General features: G+C 38.6%; 1 protein-coding gene and 1 long non-coding RNA gene across 3 annotated transcripts in view; one reads left to right on the top strand and one right to left on the bottom strand.

The window, feature by feature from the left end:
* Positions 1 to 18,856, bottom strand: part of LOC110043096 (uncharacterized) — a 390,873-nt gene that overhangs the window by 351,473 nt on the left and 20,544 nt on the right. For both annotated transcript variants that reach the window (XM_089292808.1, XM_089292810.1), the window contains exons 5-13: positions 16,022 to 16,306; positions 15,262 to 15,409; positions 12,748 to 12,923; positions 11,885 to 12,202; positions 10,649 to 10,933; positions 9,888 to 10,035; positions 7,380 to 7,555; positions 6,514 to 6,831; positions 460 to 744 (exon numbers count right to left, since the gene is read on the bottom strand). In XM_089292808.1, coding sequence (XP_089148934.1) covers positions 460 to 744; positions 6,514 to 6,831; positions 7,380 to 7,555; positions 9,888 to 10,035; positions 10,649 to 10,933; positions 11,885 to 12,202; positions 12,748 to 12,923; positions 15,262 to 15,409; positions 16,022 to 16,306 — 2,139 coding nt within the window. The remainder of the gene's footprint in view (positions 1 to 459; positions 745 to 6,513; positions 6,832 to 7,379; positions 7,556 to 9,887; positions 10,036 to 10,648; positions 10,934 to 11,884; positions 12,203 to 12,747; positions 12,924 to 15,261; positions 15,410 to 16,021; positions 16,307 to 18,856) is intronic.
* Positions 3,413 to 3,891, top strand: LOC149110667 (uncharacterized). The gene is made up of 2 exons (XR_016208162.1): positions 3,413 to 3,566; positions 3,744 to 3,891. It is a non-coding gene; the product is annotated as an uncharacterized LOC149110667 (long non-coding RNA).

Raw genomic sequence — 18,856 nt, 5'->3', positions numbered from 1 at the left:
CAAAGTTCATCGCTAATGCTTGGAATGGTCCAGTAAAAACTGTATCTAGACACCTTAATTAAATCAAGCCTTTTGGGTGAGACTACAAATTAATACGACATTGAACATTTGAAGTGTTTGTTCGCACAGGATTGTTGTGCCTCAGTAATTGCTTGAATAATTTCTTAAAAGACACTTCAGGTTACACAAAACTGTGGTCTATTACCACGAATTTCGCCGAGAAATCCTACAAAATGGGCTAAGATCATAGCGCGCCAAAAAATGCACCAAATTTGCATATTTAACTAAACCTGTAGTGTGGTACTGTGCAATAGCTAAGCTAATAAACTTGTGACAATCAGTATCAACAAATCAAGCTTCTAGTGTTTCATTGGATTAAAAAAAAACAAACCGTTTAAGTGTTGCAAGACTACTTTTTAGGAAATCCTTCATTATCAAACACAGCAGTTAGCTACCAACCTGTGCTCTCATATGTGGTACGCAAAGGACCCTCTCCAACAGATGTACGACCTGCAACTTTGATCTCATATCTCGTGGCCTTTATGAGACCTGTAATCCTCAATACTCGGGTTCTTGCGTTCACTTTGACAGTAGTGAAGTTCTCGTAGGAACCATACGGTCTGAAATACACCACGTAGCCAAGAAGAACTCCATGAGTATCTTCTTCAGGTATAGGGGACCAGTTAATCTCGAGAGAGTTGGAACCACGATTGTACCCAGACACCCTTGGAACATAACCAGGAACTAAACGACAAAGAAAAAGTTCGTTTGATGCAATTGTGAAACGCAAAGCTCTCTTATTGAAAAAAGAAAAATAGTAGTTTGTAATCATGATTACGGAGGCGGCGAGCGTTTAGTCACAAAAATCTCTATAGACACCATGGAATAGTTTAGGAAAGTGGTAAAGAAACAACACATGTAGGTTGTGATTGATCAATACATGTACTAGCAGCCTATATCAGTTGGTGCTAAAATAATATTCTAAAGCGAAGCAACAGTGTAACCTTTGTAACCTTAATTTTAAATTAAAATGTGCTTATTACTTAGCGACGACCTACGGAATCCCATTCTTGAGTATGTTAAGACTCATTTCTGAGCATATTTTAAAAACAATTTCATAACCATCTTTAAAAAATATGGAGTTTAGGTGTTTTTAAACTCTCTTTAAGAGACGCCCTCTGTAAATTTCAACTATAGCCATTTGGACCAGAATCCTCCACTTAATTGAGGATTCTCATCAAGAACTCGTTTAAGCTCAGTTCTGTTTTGATCTGTTGTGCACCCGCCATTATTCCACAGATTGCATTACATTTGACAAATGTACATTCCAACGGGTAGGGGTAGGGTGGGTAGGAAGTGAAAATGTAACCGACATTAAAGCCATGTAACGCATTTCTGTGGCTAAACTAGTAACTGGCTTTCCCAGAATGATTTGAACATGAACTTCTGCTTGGAAATTTGAGGCATTTTCTAGGTTATTTTTGCAGGGTAGGTGGGAAGGGGGGGGGGGGAGGTCGTGTATTGTATAAAAAAAAAAAAAGAAGAAAAGAAAACGATATACAGTATCAGGTTAAAAGATTGTGATCTGTGTATAATCTCTTGATCAGCTTTATCAGTTCATCAGTGAGGCCAGTGAGGTGAGTCAGTTCATCAGTGAGGCCATCAGTGAGTTAGGGGATTTCAGGATACTGGATATTTGGGTGAGAAATTAATAGGATGCAAGAAATTTAGGGGAGAAATTAATGGGGTAGAGCATGTTTAGATCAGATAAAGCAGGACACTTGTGTCTTTCGCTGCCGGAAGTGCTATCAAATTTTGCGAAAGGCAACAGACTGACGAATAGTGCGCAGGAGGTAATGATAAGCGGCGTTTTATTGAAACTCCTTATATTATGTTAGCCGTTTCACTTTTGCATCAGAAAAGAAAATGCTCAGAAAATTACTGAAGGGCAGTTAGCGACGGTGCCTTCTTTTTTGTGGGCACGCGGTCTGTGCATCACGTAAGGCATGGTTTAAACGCCAGGCGCGCGCTTGGGTTGGATTGACGTAATTAACTACCCTACCTAGCGTGCGACTCAAAAGAAAAATCCTATTGTGGCCGAAACAAATTTCGCACTAAACTTACGGGCCTGTACTAAAACCGGGATTACCAGAAAAGCAGCATATCGCTAATCACTACCCCCAGTTTTCTTTGTGGATTCTAATAACCCTGGCTAAGATCTACTTTTTCCACGTTTTCTTAATCTGGCGAAAACACGTTTGCATTTTGTAGGCACCATTCGTTATGAGCCTGAGACACCCCACAGCCGTTGACGTCGTTCAGTTCTGTGATGGAGCACAGCTGCATGTCTGCTCATGACTAGTTTTAATCCATATGCAGGGCGCTTTAAAATACCCGCATCTATCAAGCGAAGCACTTATGTTGACATTTAGCTTTTTAAAGACACTATAGATGCGTTTAAGGCACACAAGTTGAATGAGTCATAAGCAATTGGATGAGTTAACTGACACTTGACAAAAATATCTGCAGCTTGATTCTCAGGGGCTGTTGTGTCTTCTTGGAGGACCTTCTCCTGTCTGTTTCTGCGCTTTGAAGCCATTCCCGAGAACAAGGATTAAACGTGGCGAGGAGTCAGGAACTCATCACAGGTGAACCGCCTAATTCTGGCCTTATCTTTTGAGCGCCTCATCTTTTGTGCTACAGTAATTGCTTCGACTTTTATGGCCGTCTCCTGACCCGAGAAAAACTTTTCCGGCTTCAAGGTAGTTTTTTTGTTTTTCATTGAAACGAGTGGCCTTTTTCGTCACTTTCAGGGCCCAGCCTTTAGGCTTAATTTCTTCAGCAGGGACTGGAAGGGTAGAATTTGTCAGGACAGGGTGAACACCGCGATTGTCGCTATATCATATTTGGCCTTGTCAAATAGGGTTTCCCTTTCAGGAACAAGTCAACATGAACCGTACTGTAAATTGTTCTTCACTAATTTTCTGAGAATTTCCTTATCTGAGGCAAAAGTGGAACCGCTTAGAAAAAGGAGTTTCAATAAAACGCCGCTTATCATTACTTCGTGAGCACTACTTGTCAGTCTGTTGCCTTTCGCAGCATTTGATGGCATTTCGGGCAGCGAAAGACACAAGTAGCTACAAGTGTAATGCTGAACCAAAAAAAAAAGTAAGAGGCTTTTTATTGGAATTCTATCCGTATTCTATTTGTAATAAATGAAAATTCTCGTCAAAAGCTAATGGCTGTCAATGAGATTAGGATAGTTGTTTACAAATATAGTGTGGAATGTTGTGCCTCGATCTCTTTGCAGACAAAGGTTGTCATGTAAGAAATTCGTGCTAAACGGTACAGAATTTGGGACACATTTAATTCTCTGTTTATTTCTCCAGCCCCGTCTTTATCTATCTATTAGGCACCTTAAGATACCAGGATGGGACGAGCTAGGATGGCTACCGGAAGTAAATTGACTCAACCGGGCATGCGCACGAGAACTCTCGCCTAATCTCACTGCCGTCCTCATCTCGTCGAGGACGCCATTTCGCCCGTCTAGCCGTCGTATCGAAGACGTGAGTATTTTGCACTTGTTTTGCCCCGATAACTGTTCCAATCGACTTTATTTTCAGTTATATTGATAGAAATGTTTATAGCATTCACAGTTTTCGTGGTTGTAGTGTAGAATACTACGCTGAGATACGAAAATGTGAGTGAAAATATTCCTCGTCTGTTCGTTTGTGTTTCTGCAGCCACTGTGCAGACGCTATCACGAGTGTGCAAGCTCAATACAAACTGTATGCATTGAGGATACAACAGTGTAAGTACAGTTGATAAATTGTTGTAAGAATGAATGCCATGGAGCATCTATCGAGCAAATAAAATACACATTTTCAAACTGTTTAGTTGTTGTTTTTATACTACCCGGAACTTGATGCAACGTTTGTTTGAATTTTATAATGCTTGTTACAATTACAGATGGAAATTGAAACGTTCAACAAAAGACAGGATTCTTCGGCGACAGAATTCCCAAACGCTTTAGTGGTAAAAAGCCATCTGAAGCAGGTCGATCAGATTGTTCGTTTAATTTTTTCATACGGAAATTATGGTTTCTCTATTAAAATATTGACAGATGTTTGCTTCGCTTATAAAGAAAAAGAAATTCAGCATCGCTGTTCACTATCGTTTAAGCCTAATAGGATAAGATTTCTATCATCTCTTTTATAGTCTAATGGATGTCATTACTTCTGTGAATAGCTTGTACGAGGTTCCAATTATTGACGTCGCCGTCCTTTGCGAAAATGCACATCTTAAGCATTTTGTTTTTGGCGACACGACGGGATCCGCGAAAGTTTCCCACGTCCACTGCCGTTGCCGTCCTGGCCTTCCCGTCCTCGTATCTTAAGGTCCCTATTAAGTGTAACAAGTGTGGGCTTCGAAATTACTAACAAAGAGCTGCGTTACCTAACCTCAAAACCCCTAAAATCTGATACAAAACTTTCATATCCCACCGTGATATAAGTACTAAGAGTCCAGAATAAATGCTTATAGCAGTTGAGATACTTCTATTTTATCGTAAATAGCAGATCATTCTTGAGGCCCCATAGTAGTAGAGGGGGGGAGGTGTCGGTGTATCCTTTATCCCATTAATTTTTGTCCTAAATATCTTGTATCCTTCAATTAATGTCCTGTTTCATCTGATGTAAAAACATGCTCTACCCCGTTAACATTTCCCCTAAATTTCTTGCATCCTATTAACCTTTTACCCAAATATTCAGTATCCTGAAAACCCTTAGTAGGGCCTCACTGATGAATCTGATCAAGAGATTATACACAGATCATAATCTTTTAACCTGATACTGTCTATCGTTTTCTTTTTTTCTTTTTTCTTTTAATACAATACACGACTCCCCCTCCCCCTCCCCCCCTCCCCCCTTCCCACCTACCCTGCAAAAATAACCTAGAAAATGCCTCAAATTTCCAAGCAGAAGCTCATGTTCAAATCATTCTGGGAAAGCCAGTTACTAGTTTAACCACAGAAGTGCGTAAAATGGCTTTAATGTCGGTTACATTTTCACTTCCTACCCACCCTACCCCTACCCGTTGGAATGTACATTTGTCAAATGTAACGCAATCTGTGGAATAATGGCGGGTGCACAACAGATCAAAACGGAACTGAGCTTAAACGAGTTCTTGATGAGAATCCTCGATTAAGAGGAGGATTTTAAAAGCTGCTACCAGGCTTCTGAGTCAGTTAGGATCTCAGCAAATTGTTAAACTTCTTGTAAACGGCGGCTTACGAGACGAAGACAAATAATATTGATAGATGTTATGAAGCGGGCTTCGGAGAATTGAAATCTGCTTAACCGTGGCGATGTCTGAGAGTGATTTCGTACACTAATCACCGAAAATGTGGCTGAAACATACTGAAAATATAACATGAGGCATCGTGGAACATCCAGTAGTCGACATGTCGCGAGGTAAGTGGAATATATTATTATTTTCTTTGTGCATCGTTATTTTCACCTTATTATACTAATTAGAACGGCGGTCTTTGTTGACAAAAGAACAGCTTAAACTTCTTCTTCTAACATTTTACAGTTTTAACTGCCCCAAAATTTTCTTGCATGTTTTTACAAGTGAAACATTGCTCTTTAAGTGGAGGGTAGTTTTGGGATCTCAGGTGCTGTACTTTTAGCGATATTTTCCTTTAAATTTCGCCTTTTTTATGGCGCTTCATGAGTAGTCCTAAAGGGGAAAAATTTAAAATTATGTAAAAAAATCACATGATGATCAAATTGCCAAAACAGCCTCTCAATGTAACAAGAAACATTTGCTTGTCTCGAATAAAGGGTTTTTACCCGAATTTACATCGTTTTCTTTGTATAGGAAATTGTTAAAATGTGCAAAACCAAGATGGTGGCCCCAGCGCTAAAATACGAATCGAATTGCACTGAAAGTTATATTTTTGTGAATCACTTATCTAGAACATTCATCTGAGAAAGTTTGAGGATTTGATTTTTTCTGGTCCAAATGGCTATAGTTGAAATTTACAGAGGGCGCCTCTTAAACTTCAACAATGTAATTACCTATCTAACCTTCATTGTAACTTTTAAAAAACGTGCTCATAACTCAACAACGAACTAAGTTATGCTATTTTTTAAATTATCTTCAGTATGCTCAGACCCAGATTTCAGGAAAAAAAATTTGAAGAAGTTTAGAACCAGCCTTGAAAACAGAAAAGTTTAAGTGGTTTTAAATTTCTCAAGAGGTTATTAATATGGCTAGGACGTGGGCTTCCCAGGCAATTTACTTTCAAAGGTGCCCAGGCAGGAGAAGTCTGCAACTCCGCTAGAAACAAAACTAACGGCTCGTGATTTACAAGCTTTACTCGCGTTCTCCCAACATCCCGCGTGGGATGTTTTTTTTTTTTTTTTTCAGTTTGTACTCACCGCTTTTACAAGAAAACAGGATCTACTCGCAGTTTAAACATAATAAGTTATAAATACAAAAATTACATACCGCCCTCTTTCGTACGTATGTCAGTTTTCTCGCTGCTTTTCAGTGTTGCTACATTAGTTACTCGATCATTGAGGAGAGCAACAACCTTGACTTCGTAATTGCTGTAGGGTTTCAGATTGCGCACCACGGTATTTGAAGATGAAGGATTTTCTACACTCAACAGAAGAATGTCACTGCTACCACCGCGTATGCAAACAGTTACATAACCATATATGTCAGTGGAATTTAAGCTGCTGGTGTTCAAAGGCAACCAACTGACATTGACTGTTGTAGAACTGATGCTGCCGACTGTGACATTCCAGTCACGTTGATATGAAGCTAGAAAATCAACAAATATGAAACACGTTGTTAGTATAAAGAACTACTTTGACCACAACGTTTTAGTTCAAAACACCACAACCTTCACCTGATACACATACAGTTGCATATAAATTTCAACAAATTGCCAATCGATTACTTTGTGAAGATTTTCTTCTAACAGCTATCATAAGACAAGAAAACCTACTCCTCCTCTTGTTGTAGAACAACTAATTCACCTTTTTCCCCTTCATTCTCTGAAATACCTGCCTTAGTATCTTTTCTTGCTTGTCTTTTTTTCTTAAATCAGCCCCCTTTTTTGCACGTGTGATATTCTGTCGCATCTAAGTAATAGGCAATTAATGGCTGGAGACAGAAACCTCAGGCATTCCGATGGCTTATATTACTTTCATTTCAAATAGTCTCTTCTGATCGGTCCAAAACCACATAAATTTTAATGTAGCAAAATGTATTTTCTGCATTTTGTTTTCCGTTAAAAAGAGCAAATGAGACAGAAAACATTCAGTTTTAATACTTCTGGTATATTGTTAGTCAAACGGTTAACTTACCATCTAAGCCTGTGTAGCTCATCACAAAATACAAAGCCTTCAATGTCGTATGATTATTATAATAGTACAAGTAAAGTCCGACATGGGCATAGCCTCCCGGAATGAGAATTGCAAATGGTTCCTTTTTACCGCAAAGGTTGATGCTTTGGCCCTTGCGAGTTGTAACATAACCATTCCTAAATACAGCAGGGAGAAACACACAAAAAACGCTCTGAAATTGATGAATAAATTCAACTCAGCTTACAGCCTTGTAGTATTTTGACATGATATATTACTATTACACATAACGTCTTTAATTTTCAACGATAAATAATCAATTATGGCAGAAATTTTCGTATAGGATAGCTGCAGACAGCCCACAGGTAACGAGGCGAAAACCAAATAAAATATTTGGTCGTTTGCAAAACATTTACGAAAATTTTGCTAAACCAGCAATCACAATGATTTATTAACGAATTAAAAGAAGCCATAGCTGTTTATCTAGAGTAAACAAAACCCTTAGGAATATGACCAGATTATGTTCATAAGTATGGAGTGTGATATACACCGTATGAAAAAAAAATGCTCTTCCTCTTCGACTAACTCTACAAGCAGCCCAGACGTACTGTTTGTGGAGTAAATTTATAAAAAAACCGCGCGACTCATGACAATGACTTACCATTTGGAGGAAAGCAAATCATCGATAATAGAGTTCATGGCGGAGCTAATAGGTCTAGCAAATTTGGTGATAAATTAGTGGTTCTCGGGCAGTTGCGATGGGTTTTGGAAGCCAGCGACCAATATACAAGAAATAACGAAGTACATGGTTCAGCCGATCGCAATTTGGAACAGCTCCGTTGACTATTCGAGAATTTATTGAGCTTCGCGTCGAGTTGGCCTTATAGCCAGCCTTGAATTCTTTTAAAATAGATAATACCTCGGGTAGCAAAAAGGGAACAAATTCCGGTTACATCCACTTCCAGTGTTACATGCATAGGCGACATATTTCGACCAACTTTCGACATGTCATCTTTCCACATGCTATTTAACCGGCTGAAAGACCGTTTAACTGTTAAACTGGCAATTTTTCCGGTTATTAGCGGAAAAAATAGCAAACAAATGTTAATTACTGACCTCAAATGGCTGAAGAAGATTGTGGACTTTGCATGTTTCCAGATTTACGGGATAATCAAAACGACATTGCGTCTAATCGATAGGCTCTCAATAGTCACTTCCGGTAGAATTAGCTAGGCCGCTCCTGCGTTTAGTAAAACAGTCGATTTAGCTCTCACAGAATCACTTCATGATACTCCTTACCTTAGTTTGATGTCAAATAAATCTATCTTTCACGACTAAAAGTCGAGTTCGACCGTGAAGAAGTCCGTTGTGTTTACATTTTTGACGTATGCCTGGTTACATGGCATGTCGAAAGATGGCGTGTAAAGAAATGCTGTACGGCTTTCTCTCAGGCCTTCACGGTCAACTGATTTCGGTGGAGTATCCGAAGTAGCCTAGACAATAACAGAATACGCATGCGTTTAGATCAGTTACTCATTTTGGCTAAGCTCCAGGGATTTTAATTCCTGGTCTTCCGTAAATGTTTATGTACAGCAGGAAACCGTAAGGGTTCATTTACTCGATCCACTTTGCTATCCGGAAAACTTCAATCACTTTCACCAAATAACTCAGTCGGAAAAAATGCTGTTTACTGTAACTTGTTGGAATGGGAAACTGAATCTTTTAGCAAGTTTGCCGCATTTTAGTACAAAAGAGCAACTTTCTTACAACATACGGTTGGAACTATTATTATGCTTGTACCTGTAACACAAACGTTTTTATTTCACATGCACCTCAACTGGAAGCCTAAGCGACAAATTGTATAAGTTTCCAATACTAATGGTTGTGACCAATAAATTATGTTCAACTACGGAATGGTTTGATAGTATCGACTCCTTTGAACCGAAAACTGGAAGAATATTTCGCTCCTATACGAATTTGACTTTCGAAATCTGTTGAAATATCTGTGTGTTTCACGGAGTTTACTTCCGTAGTAACGCTTGTCCGATTGCTTTTTCCCACCTTTTCCCACCTTTTCCCCGTGGCCTGGGCGCTTGTTTTAAGCCTTAGAGGCCTGCGTCTGCGTTTTGGTCTCCCTCACCTTTGCTGGGCAAAATCTTTATTTGTGAAGTAAGACAATATAAGTCCTTTAATAAAATTTTGTAATGAGGTGACTATGGGCCTTTGCTCATAGCTATACAGTATTTCAATTTACACAAACAATTAAACGGGCTATGAGCCTTTGGCAACACGTTTTTTGTGTATTTATTGTTTATCCTCTGGCCCAGTAAACAGAGTGCGGGAAATACAGCACTCAGCATTATCATTTGTTTCAGAAGATTTGAAGACATAAATGTTATGGTTCGGTTGTTTATAAATTCATTCCACATACAGTAGGTCTGGGCTGCCTCTGGTAACACAACCACATGGAAGTAAGTTCATAACAATAATGGAATGATTCAAAGTTCTTACCCGCAATACTGCATTTGGAAACGTTGAACAACGAGAAGTACGCTTGAGTTCACTAAAGGTGAATGGATTTCCCAGTTACAATATCCTGAATAGTTTGAGGTTATTAAATTGATTTCACTTGTTGTACCATTGAAGGTCTGTCCACAAGCTGTAAAATCGAATATATACAAAAATTGCAAACCGTTTGCCTGGTCGTCCTTGCTGGTAAAACAGATTTAGTCAACTAGCTCTTCCATAACACATCTGCTTCGCCAATTGTCCCTTTTTTTTTTCAATCTATTTCCAATAACTGGCGTAATTTTTATATTGATCCGATTTCACCGGTAAAAAGCTCATCAAAAGTGCTCGGAATGGTCTAGTAAAAACTGTAGCCAGACACTTTAATTAAATCAAGCCTTTTGGGTGAGACTACAAATTAATACGACATTGAACATTTTAAGTAAGCGTTTGTTCTCACAGGATTGTTGTGCCTAATTGATTGAATAATGATTTGAAAGAGGGCGAGAGAAGACACTTCAGGTTACACAAAACTGCGGTGTTTTAAATCCCACAAGACTAGCCAAGATCATAGCCCGAAAAAAAGTACCAAATTTGCCTATGTAAGTCAACCTGTAGTGTGGTACTGTGCAATAGCTAAGCTACTAAACTTGTGACAATAAGTATCAACACATCAAGCTTGTAGTTTCTCATTGTTTCTCAAGTGCTTCAAGACTGCTATTTAGGAAATCGTTCATTAATAAACACAACAGTTAGCTACCAACCTGTGCTCTCATATGTGGTACGTAAAGGACCCTCTCCAACAGATGTACGACCTGCAACTTTGATTTCATATCTCGTGGCCTCCATGAGACCTGTAATCCTCAATACTTGGGTACTTGCGTTCACTTTGACAGGGGTGAAGTTCTCGTAGGAAAGATAACGTCTGAAATACACCACGTAGCCAAGAAGAACTCCATGAGTATCTTCTTCAGGTATAGGGGACCAGTTAATCTCGAGAAAGTTGGAACCATTATTGTTTCCATACACCCATGGAACATAACCAGGAACTAAACGACAAAGAAACATTTCTTTTGATGCAATTGTGAAACGCAAAGCTCTCTTATTGAAAAAAGAAAAACAGTAGTTTGTAATCATGATTACGGAGGCGGCGAGCGTTTAGTCACAAAAATCTCTATAGACACCATGGAATAGTTTAGGGAAGTGGTAAAGAAACAACACATGTAGGTTGTGATTGATCAATACATATACTAGCAGCCTATATCAGTTGGTGCTAAAATAATATTCTACAGCGAAGCAACAGTGTAACCTATGTAACCTTAGTTTTAAATTAAAACGTGCTTATTACTTAGCGACGACCTACGGAATCCCATTCTTGAGTATTTTAACACCCATTTCTGAGCATATTAAACAATTTCATAATCATCTTAAAAAAATCTAGAGTTTAGGTGGTTTTAAACTCTCTTTAAACTTCAACATTGTAACATATCTAACTTTGATTGTAACTTAAAACGGGATTATAACTCAACAACGAGCTAAGATATGCTATTTTTTTAAATTTTCTTCAGTATACTCAGACCCAGATTTCAGAAAATAAATTTAAAGAAGTTTAGAACCAGCTTTGAAAAAAGAAAAGTTTAAGTGGTTTTAAATTAAAGTGGTTAGGACGTGGAATTCCCGGGCAATTTACTTTCAAAGGTTCCAAGGCAGGAGAAGTCTGCAACCCACCTAGAAACACGATTAACGGCTCATGATTTACAAGTTTTACTCGCGTTCTCCCAACATCCCGCGTGGGTTTATTACGCCGGTAAACCCATAGAAAGAGTGGTCTATTACTTATGTTTTTCCCAACTGCCCTATTTTTATCGCGTTTGTTTTTTTTTTTTTTTTTTTTTTTTTTTTTTCTTTTCAGTTTGTGCTCACCGCTTTTACAAGGAAACAGGAACTACTCGCAAATTTAAACATAATAACTAATAAACATAAATACCAAAATTACACACCGCTCTCTTTCGTACGTATGTCAGTTTTCTCGCTGCTTTTCAGTGTTGCTACATTAGTTACTCGATCATTGAGGAGAGCAACAACCTTGACTTCGTAATTGCTGTAGGGTTTCAGATTGCGCACCACGGTATTTGATGATAAAGGATTTTCTACACTCAACGGAAGAATGTCACTGCTACCACTGCGTATGCAAACAGTTACATAACCATATATGTCAGTGGAATTTAAGCTGCTGGTGTTCAAAGGCAACCAACTGACATTGACTGTTGTAGAACTGATGCTGCCGACTGTGACATTCCAGTCATGTTGATATGAAGCTAGAAAATCAACAAATATGAAACAAGTTAGTATAAAGAAGTAATTTGACCACAACTTTTTAGTTCAAAACACCACAACCTTCAGCTGATATACACACAGTTGCATATAAATTTCAACAAATTGCCAATCGATTGTTTTGTGAAGATTTTCTTGTCACAGCTAGCATAAGACTACAGACCTATACTGCTCCTCTTGTTGTAGAACAACTAATTCACCTTTTTCCACTTCATTGTCTGAAATACCTGCCTTAGTATCTTTTCTTGCTTGTCTTTTTTTCTTAAATCAGCCCCCTTTTTGCACCTGTGATATTCTGTCGCATCTAAGTAACAGGCAGTTAATGGCTGGAAACAGAAACCTCAGGCATTTCGAAGGCTTATATTACTTCCATTCTAAATAGTCTCTTCTGATCGGTCCAAAACCACATAAATTTTAACGTAGCAAAATGTATTTTCTACATTTTGCTTTGCATTAAAAGGAGCAAATGAGACAGAAAACATTCAGTTTTAATACTTCTGGTATATTGTTAGTCAAACGGTTAACTTACCATCTAAGCCTGTGTAGCTCATCACAAAATACAAAGCCTTCAATGTCGTATGATAATTATAATAGTACAAGTAAAGTCCGACATGGGCATAGCCTCCCGGAATGAGAATTGCAAATGGTTCCTTTTTACCGCAAAGGTTGATGCTTTGGCCCTTGCGAGTTGTAACATAACCATTCCTAAATACAGCAGGGAGAAACACACAGAAAACGCTCTGAAATTGATGAATAAATTCAACTCAGCTTACAGCCTTGTAGTATTTTGACATGATATATTACTATTATACATAACGTCTTTAATTTTCAACGATAAATAATCAGTTATGGCAGAATTTTCCTTTAAGATAGGTGCAGACAGCCCACAGGTAACGAGGCGAAAACCAAATAAAATATTTGGTCGTCTGCAAAACATTTACGAAAATTTTGCTAAACCAGCAATCACAATGATTTATTAACGAATTAAAAGAAGCCACAGCTGTTTATCTAGAGTAAACAAAACCCTTAGGAATATGACCAGATTATGTTCATAAGTATGGAGTGTGATATACACCGTATGAAAAAGAAATGCTCTTCCTCTTCGACTAACTCTACAAGCAGCCCAGACATACTGTTTGTGGAGTAAATTTATAAAAAAAAACCCCGCGACTCATGACAATGACTTACCATTTGGAGGAAAGCAAACCATCGATAATATAGTTCATGGCGGAGCTAATAGGTCAAGCTAATTTGGTGATAAATTAGTGGTTCTCGGGCAGTTGCGATAGGTTTTGGAAGCCAGCGACCAATATACAGGAAATCACGGAATACATGGTTCAGCTGATCGCAATTTGGAATAGATCCGTTGATTATTCGGGAATTTATTGAGCTTCGCGTCGAGTTGGCCTTATAGCCAGCCTTAAATTCTTTTATAATGGAAAATAAGGTAGCAAAAAGGGAACAAATTCCGTTTACATCCACTTCCAGTGTTACGTGCATAGGCGACATCTTTCGAGAAACTTTCGACATGCTATTTAACCGGCTGAAAGACCGTTTAACGGGTAAACTGGCAATTTTTCCGGTTATTAGCGGAAGAAATAACAAACAAATGTTAGTTACTGACCTCAAATGGCTGAAGAAGATTGAGGACTTTGCATGTTTCCAGATTTACGGGATAATTAAAACGACATTGCGTGTTATCGATAGGCTCTCAATAGTGACTTCCGGTAGAATTAACTAGGCCGCTCCTGCATTTAGTAAAGCAGTCGATTCAGCTCTCACAGAATCACTTCATGATACTCCTTACCTTAGTTTGATGTCAAATAAATCTATATTTCATGACTAAAAGTCGAGTTCGACCGTAAAGAAGTCCGTTGTGTTTACATTTTTGATGTAGGCCAGGTTACATAGCATGTCGAAAGATGGCGTGTAAAAAATGGTGTACGGCTTTCTTCCAGGCCTCCAAGGTCACCTGATTTCGGTGAAGTTCTAGAAACGAACGGCCCGAAGTAACCTAGATAATAACATAGTACGCATGCGTTTAGATCAGTTATTGATTTTCGCTAAGTTTCAGGGATTTTTAGTAAATGTATATGTACAAAAGGAAACGGAAGGGGCTTATTACTCAATCCACTTTGCTATCCGGACAACTTCAATCATTCTCACCAAATAACTCAGTCGGCGAAAATGCTGATTACTGTAACTTGTTGGAATGGGAAACTGAATCTTTTAGCAAGTTTCCCGCATTTTAGTACAAAAGAGCAACTTTCTTGTATGTATGTTCTTACAACATACGGTTGGAACTATTATTATGCTTGCACCTGTAACACAAACGTTTTTATTTGACGTACACCTCAACTGGAAGCCTAAGCGACAAATTTTATCAAGTTTCCAATACTAACTGGTTATGACCAATAAATTATGTTCAACTACGGAATGGTTTGATAGTATCGACTCCTTTGAATCAAAAACTGGAAGAATATTTCGCTCCTATACGAATTTGACTTTAGAAATCGGTTGAAATATCTGTGTGTTTCACAGAGTTTACTTCCGTAGTAACGCTTGTGCGATTGCTCTTTCCTACCTCCTCCCCGTGGCCTGGCCGCTTCTTTTTGGCCTTAGAAGCCTGCGTCTGCGTTTTGGTCTCCCTCACCTTTGCTGGGCAAGATCTTTGTTTGTGAAGTAAGACAATATAAGTCCTTCAATAAAATTTTGTAATGAGGTGGCTATGGGCCTTTGCTCATAGCTATACATTATTTCAACTTACATCAACAATTAAAGGGGCTATGAGCCTTTGGCTCATAGCCATATTTCAACAATTCAACACGTTTCTTGTTGATTGTTTATCCTCTGGCCCAGTAAACAGAGCGCGGGAAATACAGCACTCAGCATTATCATTTGTTTCAGAAGATTTGAAGACATAAATGTTATGGTTCGGTTGTTTATAAATTCATTCCACATACAGTAGGTCTGGGCTGCCTCTGGTAACACAACCACATGGAAGTAAGTTCATAACAATAATGGAATGATCCAAAGTTCTTACCAGCAATACTGCATTTGGAAACGTTGAACAACGAGAAGTACGCTTGAGTTCACTAAAGGTGAATGGATTTCCCAGTTACAATATCCCGCATAGTATGAGGTTGTTACATTGATTGCACTTCTTGTACCATTGAAGGTCCGTCCACAAGCTGTAAAATTGAATATATACAAAAATTGCAAAACGTTTGCCTGGTCGTCCTTGCTGGTAAAACAGATTTAGTCAACTAGCTCTTCCATATCACATCTGCTTCGCCAATTGTCCCTTTTTTTCAATCCTATTTCCAGTAACTGGCGTAATTTTTATATTGATCCGATTTTACCGGTAAAAAGCTCGTCGAAAGTTCTTGGAATGGTCCAATAAAACCTGTAGCCAGACACTTTAATTAAATCAAGCCTTTTGGGTGAGACTACAAATTAATACGACATTGAACATTTTAGGTAAACGTTTGTTCTCACAGGATTGCTGTGCCTAATTGATTGAGTAGTGTCTTGAAAGGGGGCGAGAGAAGACACTTCAGGTTACACAAAACTGCGGTGTTTCAAATCCCACAAGATTGGCGAAGATCATGGCCCGAAAAAAAAGCACCAAATTTGCCTATGTAAGTAAACCTGTAGTGTGATACTGTGCAATGGCTGAGCACATAAACTTGTGACAATCAGCTTGTAGTTTTTCATTGGATAAGAAAAACAAACCGTTCAAGTGCTTCACGACTGCTATTTAGGAAATCGTTCATTAATAAACACAACAGTTAGCTACCAACCTGTGCTCTCATATGTGGTACGCAAAGGACCCTCTCCAACAGATGTACGACCTGCAACTTTGATTTCATATCTCGTGGCCTCCATGAGACCTGTAATCCTCAATACTTGGGTACTTGCGTTCACTTTGACAGGGGTGAAGTTCTCGTAGGAACGATAACGTCTGAAATACACCACGTAGCCAAGAAGAACTCCATGAGTATCTTCTTCAGGTATAGGGGACCAGGTAATCTCGAGAGAGTTGGAACCATTATTATATCCATACACCCATGGAACATAACCAGGAACTAAACGACAAAATAACGTCAGTTCATGGTATTGTGATATTTAATGCTACTATTAAAATTATAAAATAACTGCGATACTACGCTTGCCCTGATTGCTCAACAGAGTTGTCAAATCTGTTTTCTATTGTATTGGTAAAGGGTGGCACTATGCGAGAACTAAAAGCTCTGAACACACCTGATGATGCCGTAGATTGGCGAAAGCTTGGATTTTTAAACGATTTTAATTTCATCTTATAGTAGTGTAAGGCCTCAATTGAACTTTTACCACTTTCATTTAAAATGCTACTGAAGGACAACATCCAACGACTGGCGAGAACGTAAAAACAATTTCTGCTTTCACTGGCTGACAATAACATCAATAACATGAATATTTTTAAATGAACATTTACACGGAGATTTCCATGGAAAAACAGCACCAGAAATTGGTCGAGCAATACAATACGTGATCTTTTTTTTTTTTCATGGCAAAAACTTTACGCACATTCCGTTTACGCTTGAGTTTAGAGGACAGTCTTAAGAGCGACTCTCTATGGGGACCGCGTGAGATTGACGAAATGTGGCGCAAGGTTGGAAAAATGGACCCCTTGATATTTCGTCCAGAGACAACCTATGGTATGCTAAGAATCGTGATATAAGTCTTAGATTCTAGAGTTTTTACATTTTTTGAGAAAATTAGGAAAGACCGTCGACAACCCGTGAAGCCGAAAAATAACAGAAATGAGGTCAAATTTCATGATCAGATAATCGAACTCGCGTGAAGGCCCATAACAAATTATGGTTTTCCTTAGTTTATAATTTTATTTAGGAGGTATTGCTAAGCTGCCTTGATGCTATTTTAGACTTACAATTGTAATTCCGAACACCTGAAGACCAAGCGAGGAGAACCGAAATTTCTAGACTTTGAAAATCAAAAATTCCATACCGTTTTCAAACATCTCAAAACACACCCGAAATTATGTAGAATTCTTTCAAAATTCAATTCTAGCAAGTACAAGAGCTGTTTTTGAACGTGACATAAGTTTTTTTTCTTGGCAAAAGTTATTTCTGAGGCGAACGGCCCCATGCAAGTTGACCCAATTTGACCTTTCGAAGAGATTTTGTTTAACCAGGAAATGTTAACAATTTGACTAGCCTTAGCTCGCTTTCCTATGCAAAGCATTAAAAAAGCTTGCCATTTCCCATTAAAACTACCCAGTAAACCTGAGATAATACTTCGATGATAGCCTACCTTCCAAGTGGGTTTTTGAAGGCAAATAATTTTGATGTTCTCAGTTAATTTTTCCATTGCTTTCTTGTTGCTGCGTTTTATAATTTAGGGTCATATCTTGACATCGACCTTGTACGCCGGTTCCAGGCTAAGCGTGTGCAACACTTTTCCGGAAAGTCAATACAAACGCTAAATTATCTACCTCTCATTGAGCAACCTCTTGATATTCATTTATTTTCTTGTATAATAAAAAAAAATTCCTCAGCACAAAACGTACATCTCAGTTGTAGTGAGTGTAACGGAATCTTTCCTTCGTTACTTCCGGACCAGGTGATTAATTTTTTTTTTCCTGACGGGGAAGGGGGAAAGAAGTTTTCCTATGCAAACAATTTCTTTTTCTTGTTGATGTTGGAGGCAATGCATTTAACCGTTTATTACATGGCCACTACAACAATCAAATTAAGATTTTCCATCATGATATAAACATACACAAGACTTTTTCATGTCTTTTATTCCAAATATTTAATACAGTAATTCACTCAATTGCTTTCGCTCAAAATACTTTTTTCTTTCGAGTTAAAACGGAAAACTTCCCGTTTTTCTCCTTAGCGCACTCAGCTATTGCTCAGTTCAGTGGGTAGTGGAAAATAGCTAAGAGTTCGTAACCACACCCTATTTGCTCCCCCTAGTCCCCTCCCCCACCCTTGTGCTAACTTTGGATTTAAAGTGAGTGAAAACAAAATGCATTTGGGTTAAAGGACGGCCCATTCCATTTTTTTTTTAATAAAGGGTTGGGGGGGGGGGGACTGGAAGATTTTGAAAACAAAATTGCGCGGGTGCAAGCAGGAAAACAAATTCCGTGCAGAGCGCAAACTAATATAAATCCCCTGCGGCATCTTAGTGAGATGGATTCTAAGGAGAAAGTCTATATGACAGAGGTTTTGTGGCGTGATCTATCGTTGATGTGGAGTATATATGAAATAATTCATATTTGAACTGCGGTTGTAGATGAAAGTGAAGAATGATCATCGCAGTAAATTTTCCAAGTTAAGCAATTGGACAGAAGAAGCCTGTGTGTGGCTTCATAGCTCAGTTGGTAGAGGATCGCACCGGTGTTCGCGGAGGTCACGGGTTCGTATCCCGTTGAATTCCTGATTTTTTCAGGCTTCTTCTTCCCAATTGCTTAAATTGGAAAATTTACTGCGATGATCACTCTTCACTTTCACTTTGATATATCTTTGTTACAAGCTAGCAAGGGAACTAAATCTTGGACTTTAGTGCTTCGAGGGTCTTGACCGCATTGGCCACCAACTAGCTGCTGAAACGAGCAATTTCTCTCCATC

Source organism: Orbicella faveolata, unplaced genomic scaffold, assembly GCF_042242905.1.
Source record: "Orbicella faveolata isolate gen_17 unplaced genomic scaffold, um_ofav_v1 contig_24, whole genome shotgun sequence".
NCBI classification, from domain to species: domain Eukaryota; kingdom Metazoa; phylum Cnidaria; class Anthozoa; order Scleractinia; family Merulinidae; genus Orbicella; species Orbicella faveolata.
This window is presented reverse-complemented; position numbering and strand designations above follow the sequence as displayed.